Genomic DNA, 12941 nt, shown 5'->3' with positions numbered 1-12941 from the left:
ACAGACTCTAACACACAGAGTTATAATCTTTAATTCTTTTTAAAATGAAGTTGAGGCACCCTTTTGGCTGACTCTCTTAGATCCTTATAAGGGGGCCCTATCAAGTCAAAATTATACTCATAATAATGTAAAGTATAAAAATGTAATTTGCCTTTCCCATTTAGTCCTTTACAGTGGGGGTTCAAGAAGTCACACGATATATTATGATGTCATTACTGTCAGTTAATAGAATGCAAGCTTAATTTCTCATGGGGAATTAATGGACACCATCCCTAGAAACAACAGCTCTTTGGAGTCCTCAGTAATTGAAAAACATATGTGAGGATCCTAAGAAGAGAGTGTTTGCAAACCACTAGTTTAACCTGATGTTTATTTTCACTATATGTAAAGGAACTATTTTTCTTGTTTGTTCCTTTCTGAGTCACCTTTGATGAATATTGGATATAGACATTTGCAGTTGCTATTTAGAACTGCTAGTCCATATTGATATTGCAAGACATACAGGAATGAGAGTGGATCTGATGCATATTTAATTTTGCCATTTATTGTGTAACAGCAAACAAGATATTTGAGTGTCTCATCTTTAGTCTCCACCTGTAGAAAATGAGGTTTATTAAGTAAGTTCCATACATTGTTATGAGTTGTCAGGATACATGTGAAAATATAGTGTGATTTATAAAAACTATAACATTTAATGGCTAGGAGTACTAAAATGGGGAGGGATACTGGCTATTGTTTTGTTCTCTTGTAATTGTTAATAGAACCATGCAAGGTATATAGTTTTAAAACAGTTCCAGACACTGAACTCAGGGCCACCTGAAATCTAAAGCTGAGGGAAGAGAGAACTAGCCATGAATGTAACATTTGAATCAATGGAGGTTCTGAAATGCTTTATTGTGGAGGATGAGGAGATGTTTGCTCTCTGAGATATCTGTAGAAGGCCAGCCTTAATATGTACACAAAGTTTGATATGGCCTATTTCTAGAGTATATCCCTTTATGAGAAACTACTCATTTAATTCGTAAAACACGTGTGCAAGATGGACACTATTGCTGTCCTTTCAAATGAAGAAACTGGGCCTCTTAAAAGCTGAAGTAACTTGCCTAAAAGGTCTCAAATCTAGTAAGTACTAGAGCCAAAGTCTGAGACCAAGTAAACAATACTACTTTAAATTGCCTTATTCAAAAAACAAAAATCAGAAAGTTATGGGGAAATCATAGAAAATGTTGGAGAAGGAATTCAGAGTTCTACAAAGATAGAAATTGTGGGCATTAAAATGGATATGGAATGCATCAGCGGGGGGGGGGTAGGGGCAGCTATGAGTAGAGAATTATTCTCCATTCAATGAAACGGACATGAAGTCATTAACACGAGTTATGTCTAAGTTTTCTCCTTCTCTTTTGTTCCTTCTTGATTCTTTCCCTCTACTTCCCAGATACCTACTGTAAGAGTACATTAATGGTAGAGTACATATTATTTTGTTATCACACTAGTCTAACAGCTTTTGCCAATACCACCTAAGGTGGGCAAGGTCATCAGGTTCAAATACACTTTATTTTGAAAGGAGCACTGGCCTTGGGTGTGAGTGTGCCTCTGTTCTAATTGGCTGTGTCTCTGTTCTCTTTAGTTTCTAATTTTCTCCTTTATATTACAAGATATTTGTACATTTATCTTTCACATACAGTGTTGTATAGAATAAATATTTGGAAGTGTTTTGTTATTTTCATGATACTCTTTGAATTGTGTTACATATAATACATGCTGTTTTTAACCTGTTAAAAATAAAAGGGAGAAATGCTGTCACATGTGTGTTTAAGAGTTAAATAAGTTAATAACATAGACAAAACTCCTAGAACAATTCCTCCCACATAAATGCTAGCTGGATAAGAAGTGGGACAGGCCTAGTTGTTGTGATTATAGTTCTAATGAGCTAGTTGTGTAGGCAGCCACTTTGTTTCTCATTGCCTTTGCTTCCCTGAGGAAACAAGGAGGTTACCACAGATAATGTTTAAGGTTTAAACATCTCTCCTGTTTGTTGACTGATAGTGTTCACGGTATTTTTCGTTATCATTTAATAAAAAGATGTTGCTCTTAAAATGTTATGTTTCTTACAGTTATGCACTGAGATCTCAGTATATGGGTGTAGAAGGCAGAGAGAGAGAGATCTCAGTATATGGGTGTAGAAGGCAGAGCATGTGTCCTTTATAAATATGGATAGACTTTTAAAGGGTGAGGACAGGTACTTCAGAGGTGACATAAACACTTGAAGAATTCTATGTTTAGCAGTTAACGTCTATGATACCTTGCAGTTTAGAAAGTGCTAGCATTTAAAAAAAAAACAAAAAAAAAAACGGGGCTGGGGATTTAGCTCAGTGGTAGAGCGCTTACCTAGGAAGCGCAAGACCCTGGGTTCGGTTCCCAGCTCCGAAAAAAAGAACCAAATAAATAAATAAATAAATAAATAAATAAATATAAAAAATAAAAAAAACAAAACAAAAAAAACCTCATCTCATAGACAGAGAATACAACCTCTCTGACTTTTAAATAAGAAATAGATGAAAAACCTGACTGAAATAATACGCTTTGTTACATAATGGAGTTGAGAGTGCTATTTATTTATATTGCTTTAAATATTGTTTTTTTCATAATACTTTGCCTCCTTGGCAAGTCCTCCATCCACCTTGCCTGTGTATTTCTAGAGGTAGAATTCTTGCTCTGCATTAAAGGTCTGTGTCCTTTTAAAAACTAATTGTTAGTTTGCCTTTTACTAGGCTGGAAACTCTAGTAAATTTATCATCCAGGAAAGAACACACAAGCTGATTGAAGTCAAGTAGCTCTAGACCTCAGCATATTTTTATACTGGGTTTGTAGTAAACCCTTCTCTAAGGACCACCGTGTTTGCAAACAGTTGTACTGCTGCCATGTGATGGAGATGTCACCAGCTGGCATTCAGGGTGTGTTACAGAACATTCTTGAAAAGACATCTTAGAGTAAAAACACATTTTAATGCTACAATCCAATAAGAGAAGGAGGTTTAGCTTCTTCTGTAGGTATAAAATTTTAATTATACATTTTAATATATACTTAATTTACTAAAGTAACACATTTAAGAATACAACTTCTTTCTTGTCCTTAAACATTAATTGAAGATTTAACTCGCTACATGAAAAATTTGTGATTGTGACAGTTTAACTCAGAATATTGACAAGATGAGCAGTTATAAAACCAGAGTGAGGGCCTGAATTCAGTTCCCCTAAACTTAGCACATAACAGTGCTGGGGATGATGGTGTGCTTGTAATCTCAGTGCTGGGATAGGAGGTGGGATGGGAGGATCATTGGGGCTGTCCAGCCAGTGAAACATACTTGGTAATGCTAAGGCGGTGGGAGACACTCCCTCAGAGGAAGTGGATAACCTCACTGAGGATGACACCCAGGGATGCTCTGTCATCCACAATGTCCACACGTATATGTACCTGCACAGAAGAACACACAAGTAAGTGCACACACAGAGAGAAACATGTCATATATATGTGTCGTCCTGCTTGGCCTAAAAGTAACTATTCTCCTGATTTTTGATTTTTAACACCACTTGTCCTATCTTTTAGCTTTATAATTTGAATCATATTATAAGTGCTTACTATTTTCTTGGTCTAGCTTTTTTGATTAAATGTTTATGCATATGGCTGTAATTTTATTTTCTGTAGACTATTCCACTCTACAAACATGCCTCAGTGGGATAATAATGGACAACTGCTTAGTGTTACACCCATCTTTTCTTGATGCACATTTCTATTAGATCCTGCTTGGGCAGGATTGTTGAGTCACAGACTGCTACGTGTCTTTTTAGAATTAATAGAGATTTTCTAATTAAGTCTATTCTAGCAGTTTTATATCCTATAACATTTGGTCCTATCTCTCTTTATTTTAGTTAATGCATGAAAGTTAAAAATAGAGCAGAAGGATTTAATTAGGTGCTGAGAATTTAACCCATGACTTTTATTATTGAGCCACAGCATAAACAGAAAGGTTTTATAAAAATTACTTGGCTGCCCTAAGTCTCATGGTGTAGAAGTGACCATTTGTAACAGTTTCTCTTTAACAGCTTTTAGGTGGTTAAGGCAATAGATTCTAAAGCCAGACCTAGATTTTGGCTCCACCACTTTATAGCTGTGTGTATTTCCCTTGAGCAGGTTACTTAACCGATTTGTGTCTCAATTTCCTCATCTATACAATGAGTGCTAATTATATATTTATCCATCTCATAGAGTTACCATAGAAAGTAAGTTATAATACAAGGTAAGCGTTAACTGTATGCTTAATTATGCTGTTGCGTCCATGTTGCTGAGCAATGTAATAACTATAATGTTATCTACTGTTTAACCTTATAAGAAAGAAGACTTAACTAATGCCCTTTCTTACCATCCTTTTGACTTTTTCCAATATATTATAATCACTGCTTTATGTTGATTACATCTATAGTCTGTTCACTCTCAAGCAGTTTGATTTTATTATTATTATATTTTCATTTTCATGCTATGTGGATCATGTTTTCATATTTGAGCTTTTATAATTTTTTTGGGTAGAAACAAATTTTAGGTTAATACATTATAGTAATTGTTGGATACTGTTTTTACTGTTTTTTCCTACCCCAGTGCTTGTAACTGCTTTGTTTATTTTTGAGACAGGATTTTTTAAATGACATTTTCATACATGCTTGGTTTTGATTTACCCAAACGGTTTTGGGGTATGAATATGTGGATTCTTTTGACTGGTTTGTGGATAACAGCTTAATCCTGTTGAGTATATTCAACTTAAATAGAATACATACTTTTTTTTTTTAGTTTTGATGTATTTTGTGCATAAACATTGTTTGCAAAACACTGTAGGCATTAATAAATTCAGGTTAGATTATATATCATATACTGTTTAACTGGTGCTCCTCTGAGAATTGTGACATGTTTTAACAAGAATTGATTGTTAGCTAAATGTTATTTAGCTAAGTAACTTACAGTACTAATGCTGAAGTTTCTAGAGATAATATTTATAATTTTTTAGTTAATAGATTCTTATATGTTCTTCAGAAACTTATAAGACTTATATTTTTAAAGCTTTCAGATATAATAAATGTTGTTTTAATATCATAAATATAGTTTCTGATCTTTCTTTAATCTCCAAAAATTTAGAACATGTCTGAGTTAAATGGCTTCAGAAGCAAATCAGTATATTATGGCAATTCTGGGGGAATTTCTGCTTTCTATACGAGTTTAAAGTCAGGAGAAAACATCGAGCATTGTCTGTTCCCACTTTTCCTTTTCTAGTAGATTTTCCGTTATTCACATTTTCTGTAAAACAGGACTTTCCCTCCTGTATCAACATCCTTCAGAATAAACTGTAGTATACTTCTGTTATCTTCCACATGTTTAATTTTTAGTGTTTGATTTTTGTAAGTCTGCTCAACAGTGCTGAAGTACTGGATGTGTGGCGCCTTGGCTGGTTTATGAGAGGCACGGGTGTTGTGAGATGAGGCCTACAGAGACTTTCGTGGCCAGTGTTTTAAATGACTACTAGATAAAGAGGAAAGAAACCAGTGTGCTTAGTTTGCTGTGATCTGAGAGCTAAAGCCAAGTAGAAAAAAGAATGATGAGAACTGCTCTCTTAAGGAGCCCAGAAAGTTAAGCTTCAGTTAGAACCGGAGGTCTGAAGTCCTATGCACACTACCCTCAGGAGCATGCAGTGACCTCCTAGACAGAAAGGCTTGTTATATTAAGAGAGTGTATGATTAGAAAGATGAACTGTGATGGATGGCCTTTGTGAAATCTAGAATCTCAGTCTCAAAATCATCCTTAGAATCAATGATATGTTACCTAGGCTGGTTTTAAACCCCTGGGTTCAAATTATCAAGAGGCCTTAACCTCATTAGTGGCTGGGATCATAGATTTGTGTCACTACACCCAAATATTTGTTTTGTAATTTTTAAACCATAAATTTTTCTGCACAGGCAAATGTCATGGCTCATGTAGATTGAGAATCACAGAGCTTCAAGCCCGAGTTCTCTCATATTCTCTGTCTTTTGCTTTAGTGGAGGGGTAGCAGTTGTGATTGAGTTAAAGTTTTGCTCTTTTTATACTCCTACAGTTTATAACTCAGCATAGGCATATCCATAAGAAAAGGGCTATTTTAATAATAACCACGGTGTGCCAATAAGTCATAGATAGTTGAGCTGTTAAATAGTTTGGGCAGTGGTGAAGTCAGTATAGCTTGAATTCTGCTTGGACCATTGCTGTGTAAAGTTGAATCAACAAACGTTTAGTAACCTTTGTAAACTTCGCTATCTGGAGAAGGGGAAGTACACAGCAGCACCAGTCTGGAGTGTGAACATTAAGAAAACTCATGTAAAGCAATTCCCATTGCTAACAAATATCTTCAGTAGTAGTTTGCTACTGTTTATGTTATTATTATGTCCTAATCATTTTGTGCCCACTGGCAGTGGAGTCTAAATTTTGATCAGGTACAGGTGCTTCTCATCTGGTCCAAAAAAAATAAATAAATAAATAAATCTGTCTTCATCCAAACTTGAGGGGCTCCTGGATGCCTCTGGGTTCCCCCTTTCTGTATCTAAGTGTTCTGGGCTTGTCAATAAAGGTGTCCAGAGAAGACACCATTACCTTCCAGTGTACTATGGTTTGGTTTTGTAGAGGAAACACATAGTTAAATATTTTGAGTCTTTTGTTAAACAGGTAGGTATTCAGGTAGCTCTAAACTATGATCATTATTCAGAAATTTAGACTTATCTTTACTTTTATCAGGTTTAAGCCGTTTTTTCCATACCAAGCCTTGCAAGGATTTGAAGAAGATGAAGATCTTATCCATATTCAACAATGGGCACTTACTGAGGGCCGGCTTAAAGTTACATTGCTAGAATGTAGCAGGTACGTTCTTTGTTTCCTCTTTACTTTATGTGGTCAAGAAGGTATGATAGAAATATATTAAGGACTGTTTATGTTTATTCTGCTTTAATGTTAGTTTATGTTGCATTATTTTACCTATAAATACTTTATACATAAATTTAATGAAAACAGTCTTTTATCATATTTAGAAAGTCACTTGGAAGCATTTATTTTTGCAATAATTCCCAATTTTTTAGATGAATAGTGCTGTGCTGACATTTTTATCTTAACTTTGCCTATTAGAGAGCACTCCGAACATAGTAGTTTTGTGAGTTATGATTATTAAAAATTCTCACTGACTAAACAGACTATGAACACTGTGTTTGTAAGTAGTCTTTCCTAGCTCACTATTTTACCACTGTAGTCCAAGCTGTGTTCATTTCTTGCCTAAATTAACAGTCAGAATAACCTTTAAAATGCAATTTAGTTGTCACTCTTCTGCATAAAGCTCAGTGGCTTCCTTTTGCTCCCAGGATGGCATCCAGAGCTTCCTCTGACCTATGAGTGTCTTTTTATCCAGCTTCTTTTTCACTGCCTTCTGTTCATGCCTTAACTCATAGTGTGTCAGTTACACAGGCCTTCCTTTAAGAAGAGAGTGTTTGACAAGATACCCTCCAAAAAGCCAGGTAGTGAATATGGACTGACCTGGTGATTTCCCCTGGTGTCTGCCTCTTCCCAACTCTGCTGTGTACTGCAGAGCCAGTCACAGGCAATGCTTAAATGAACTGACTTAGCTTTGACCTTGAACTTGGTCACTTTCAGTTAAGTTTTATGTGTAATGAAGTGGTATTTCAATTATTTTTTAACCATTTAAAAATGTAAAATCATTGATAGCCCACATAAAGCGGCAATTGCCTGGATTTGGACCATAGCCTGCCACTTCTCTGCCTAGACATCTTAAAGGACAAGCTCCATCCATCTGCCTTCTTGACCATCCTGCCTCATGCTTTTTGAAACCAGCCTGTCCTAGTACTTAATACCACCACCTTATTATCTGCTTCGTGTTCCAAATGCAGTACACTGTCCTCAGACTACGTTTCTTGGTGACAGTTGATTATACCACTAACTTCTTATAACTTTTAATCTTCATTCCTAACTCATGATATAGATAAATACTTGAGTAGTGGGGTTATATTTTGTACCTAATACATTTGAGTCTTTGCAAATAATTATGAGTATACTGATATTTCTAATTCATTTTTTAAAGTCTTGTGGTAACTGATGGTTATGCTTCATTCTGTCAGAAAGTCTTGACAAGAGACTTATTGAAAAAAAAAAAAGGCCAAATATGCTGCTATATCATTAGAGGAGCCATTGTGTAAAATAAAACAGATACAGTAGGTACGGGGCTAGGAATTTAGACAGAGAGTGACACCAGAAGGGTAAAAAGAGAAGAACAATAAAAATGCCCTTTAGAAGGCCTAGAAATGTATAATTTTACATTTTGGAAATAATATAAAGGCCTAACATCTTTCAAGATAGTTTTTACCATAATTATTTAGTAATGTAAAAAAGTTTGTAATGAATGGAATAGACTCTTCAACAGTTTTAAAAGAATGAAAGACAACTAAAAGTTTCTGTAGACCACATGCACATAAGTAAAGTTCTGAACTGGCTGGCTGTGATGAACTGAAGTTTGCTGGAGTTATACTGTGCGCACACACACTCACTCACACACTCACACACACACACACTCACTCTCACACTCACACTTTTTTTGAATATTTTAAAAACATGTCTATATTAATGTCATGTAAATAATTTACTGTTATGACTTTAGCATATTTTTATAACTATTACTATACTTTTAGAAATCTGACCTTGCATCAAGTTGAAAAAAAAAAAAAAAACCAAAAGTTAAGACTGAAGAGACGGCTCTGAAGCTAAGGACTTTCTTCTTTCCTAGTGCCCCTCTGAGATTTGTTTCCAGCACTCTTACCAGGCAGCTCACCACTGCCTGTGTATTTTTTTTAAACTGTTCATTTTGAAATAATGAAAAAGTTGTGTGTGAATAGTTCTTAAACATTTTTTGCTGTTCTGAAGTAATTTCAGATTTAAAAGCATGCATGGAGATTTTTTTAATCAAACTAATGTTAAAAAGATTTTGATAGTGTCTTTTCCCAATGAAATAAATGACTTTTTTTTTTTTAAGATTTATTTATTTTATGTATGTGAGTACACTGTCGCCTTCTTCAGACACACCAGATGAGGTCATCGGATATCATTGCAGATGGTTGTGAGCCACCATGTGGTTGCTGGGATTTGAACTCAGGACCTAGGGAAGAGCAGTCAGTGCTCCTAACCACTGAGCCATCTCTCCAGCCCGAAATAAATGACTTTTTAAGATATATTTATTTTTCATGTGTATGAGTGTTTTGCTTGCTGTATGTATGTGCACTATGTATGTGCCTGGCGCCTGTAGAAGTCAGAAGAGAGCATCCAATCCCTATGAAACTAGAGTCACAGATGGTTGTAAAACTCAAGTGTTGTTATAGTAAGAAGAGAAATAACTCAAAAAACACTGTAGAGATCAATTTTTCCACACCAAACAAAACTTAATGAATTTCTTAGTTTACACTTATTTTTTAAATTTAACTAATTTTTTAACTGACAATGTGTTTATCTTATAGCATGCTTTAAAGTATGCATATATTATAAAGTTACAAAGTCCAGGTAGTCATCATTTTTCCAAGATTTCATTATTTTTTGATAAATTATACATGTTGAATAGAAAATAATTTTGGCCCTAAATTCTAAGGGAGATTTATCATACTGTTCTGTGAAAGACTTGGGTATTGTAATGGATATAGTGAGGGGTTGATTTTATCAACCAGTTACACTTTGAAAAACAAGTTAAGAACATGACCAATAAAGTGGAGGTCGTAAGGTTTTGTTACTTGGGTTCTGTGCTCCAAAGCAGAACCTCAGGGTAGTCTGTGCTCACTGTAGGTGGACGATGCTGATTCAGGTCACATCTTCACTGCGTCACCTTGATTCTGTCCTAACCCTGTATTTTCTCTGCAGCTTTTAGGGTGTTGTTTTGTTTAATAGAGATGTAAAAATACATCTTTAAAAGTTCTTGTTTTGTTTTGTTTTCAGTATTAAGTATAATACACAGAAATCCACAGGCATTGACACGCTCAACCCCAAGTCACCTCCCTTTCTCCCATTTATTTCTTGTAATTGTAGCCTCATGACTTCTACTCTTCCCCAACAGTTACAGTTCCTTACTATCTGTACCACTTACCTTTCTTGTTGCTGTGGTAGGTGCCTGACAGAAGCAACTTAGGGAAGGAAGAGAGTATTTTGGTTCACAGTTGAAGGTACAGTACATTACAGTGAGGGAGTATGGCTTGGTGGTGGGCGTGTGAAGTTACTAATCGTGTTGCATCGACAGGAGGGACATGCAGAGAAAGGAACAAAACTTCTCAGCTCCCTTTCTTCTTGTCCAGGACCTTTGATCTATTCGGTGATGCCCATATTTAGGGTAGGTCTCCCCTTGTCAGTTAACCTAACTTAGGAACTCCCACATAGGGGTGACCAGAGGTTTGTCTCCACGATGATTCTAAATCTTGTCAAATTTAACAATAGAGATTAGTAATCACAAATCTATCAGTCAGCTTGCCATTCAAGCACAACACTTTTAAGCTGTAATCTTCCACTTCTGATCTACATAGGTTTCTGGTCATCTGTGCAAGTGTATTCAGTCCAACTTCAAAAGTCCCACTAGTCTTTTTAACACTTGGAACACTGTTAACATGTCCAAAGTCAAATTCTCTTCTGGGAAATTACTAATCAAGCAAAAAGATCTGAATTTTAATCCTCAGCAACCACATAAAAGCTGGGCATAGCTTCATGAACTTAAAACCCGGCATCACATGTAGGGTGGAGACAAGCAGATCCCAAGAGTTTGCTGGCTCCTCAACTTAGCTGAAGCTGAAGAGATTCTGTTGAGGGAGAGACAGAGACAGAGAACAGTAGAGGATACATCCATGTCGTGTGTGTGTTCCTGAGTATAAGCACCTGCATGCTTACACATGTGCAGCACGCACAAAAGGGAGAAAATATGAAAAGGCCACACTAATTCATCAAATTGCAGGCTCTAGACATATGCTAGGTATTTCTTGCTTTGGTTGGATCATTCCTTATTCTCTCTGGGCTCCAAAGGGCTTGGACAGCTCCGTTTGAGTTCTGCTACCTGTACACATATAATTTCCCTCTTTGGTCAGTGCTACTCCTTGCCTGCAGCTTTTCTTAGCAAATGACTATGGCTCTGGCATTTCCAATATTCTGGAGTTATAATCTAGGCTTCCCCTTCATACCTTCAGGCAATATCCTCTTGGCAGATACTCTAACTGCCACATGTTGCCTGGCCTCTGCAAGTCTCTGGACCCTTGGTACAAGTTCTATACCTCCCTACTCCCCTTAATCTTACAGCTTTCATGTGCGTCACACACTGCCAGGTTTTACATCCAGCTGGGGTGAAGCTTGGTCCCCTTGGACCACAGTTCCAATTGCCTTTGTGTCTGATCTGGGGAAACAGCTCCTTAAGCAGAGAACCCCTTTAGCAGTATATCCCCTTAAATTCTTTTCACAATAACTAATATTGACAGCCTTTGATGGGTGGACACCTTTCCTCTTGTCCCAGTTCAGAGCAATGTTTCTCTTTAATGGTGCTAGTAAGGCTGGTTTTGAACCTGCCTTGTCTATAACTTTAAATTTACTCACTGTATTCTTTACTAAATTACATTTTTTTTAAAAAAAAATACTGTTCTGCTTCACTTTTTCCTTTTTTTTTAATCAATATAAACTTGGATGAGAGCAGAAAGTAATAACCATGACACAAACTGAATGCTCTTCTGTCTTGACATCTCTTCTGCCAAACAAAATAGTTCATTGCTTTTTAATTCAGCCTGGCTCAGGTTCTCAGAATGCAACCTCACTCTTTACCAGACCCTAAGACCTAAGGCCTCTAACCTGGTTGCTGATTATGTCCTCGTTCCCTTCTGAATGAAATCTTATGATCTGGGCCTCTATGTCTACATTTTCCTCAGTATTCTGGTCTTCCAGATTCCTATCAGAATGGCCCATTTAACTCTGCTTATTGAATTCTTAAGGTATTTCTAACCCCTCCAGATTCCTTCTTTAAACCAGTTACAAATGCCTGTGGACCACGTAGTCCAATTTATCACCACAGCAACAGCTCCACTTCCTGGTACCAGTTTCTGAATTAGGTTTCCTGTTGCGCTGATAGAATACCTGATCATGGTGAGAAGCATGGCATCATGTAGGCAGACATGTGCTGGAGGACCCAAGAGTTCTACATCTTAATCCAAAGGTAGCCCGGAATAGACTTGTCTTCAGCAGGCAGCTAGGAGGAGGGTCTGGATCACACTTGAGCATAAATATGAGATCTCAAGGCCCTGCCTCCACAGTTACACACTTCTACTAACAAGGCTACACTTCCTAGTAGTACCACTTCCATGGGCCAAACGTTATCAAACCACCACAGATAGTATTATGTATATAGTTATGGTAAAATGTTTATTTAGTTCCTCATAGAATTTCAAAGTCCGTTTACAAGTAGTGTTGGTTTAAGTGTTAAAATTCTATTTTGTGTTTGTGACTCTTCCAAGAGTATTAAATAGAAAAATAGCACCTTTTATGGTTAAATTTTTTTATTTTTATGAATGACGTTAAATGCTTATGATAATATCTTTTAATATTTCAATGATTTTTATTTGACATTTATTTAGCTCTGTACTTTTAAATTAGTCTTTTATCTATATCAGATAATGATTACTTTATATTTTATTGAACTTTATCCTGTCTCAATACTAATGGAGCATATCTTTTCAATATTTGACACATCTTATGATCCTGTCTCAGAAAAGTTATTGTTATAATTTATTTTCTTAAAAACAGCTTTATTGAGATATAATCCAGATCACATGTAATTTATCATTCAGAGTATACAGTTCAGACCCTTAGCA

General features: G+C 36.1%; 1 protein-coding gene across 2 annotated transcripts in view; it reads left to right on the top strand.

Moving 5' to 3' along the window:
• The window catches only part of Pdzd8 (PDZ domain containing 8), a 57620-nt gene that overhangs the window by 12612 nt on the left and 32067 nt on the right, over window positions 1-12941 (top strand). For both annotated transcript variants that reach the window (NM_001107446.1, XM_039110347.2), the window contains exon 2: window positions 6808-6930. In NM_001107446.1, coding sequence (NP_001100916.1) covers window positions 6808-6930 — 123 coding nt within the window. The remainder of the gene's footprint in view (window positions 1-6807; window positions 6931-12941) is intronic.

The sequence above is a fragment of the Rattus norvegicus genome, chromosome 1 (assembly GCF_036323735.1).
Source record: "Rattus norvegicus strain BN/NHsdMcwi chromosome 1, GRCr8, whole genome shotgun sequence".
Classification (NCBI taxonomy): domain Eukaryota; kingdom Metazoa; phylum Chordata; class Mammalia; order Rodentia; family Muridae; genus Rattus; species Rattus norvegicus.
This window is presented reverse-complemented; position numbering and strand designations above follow the sequence as displayed.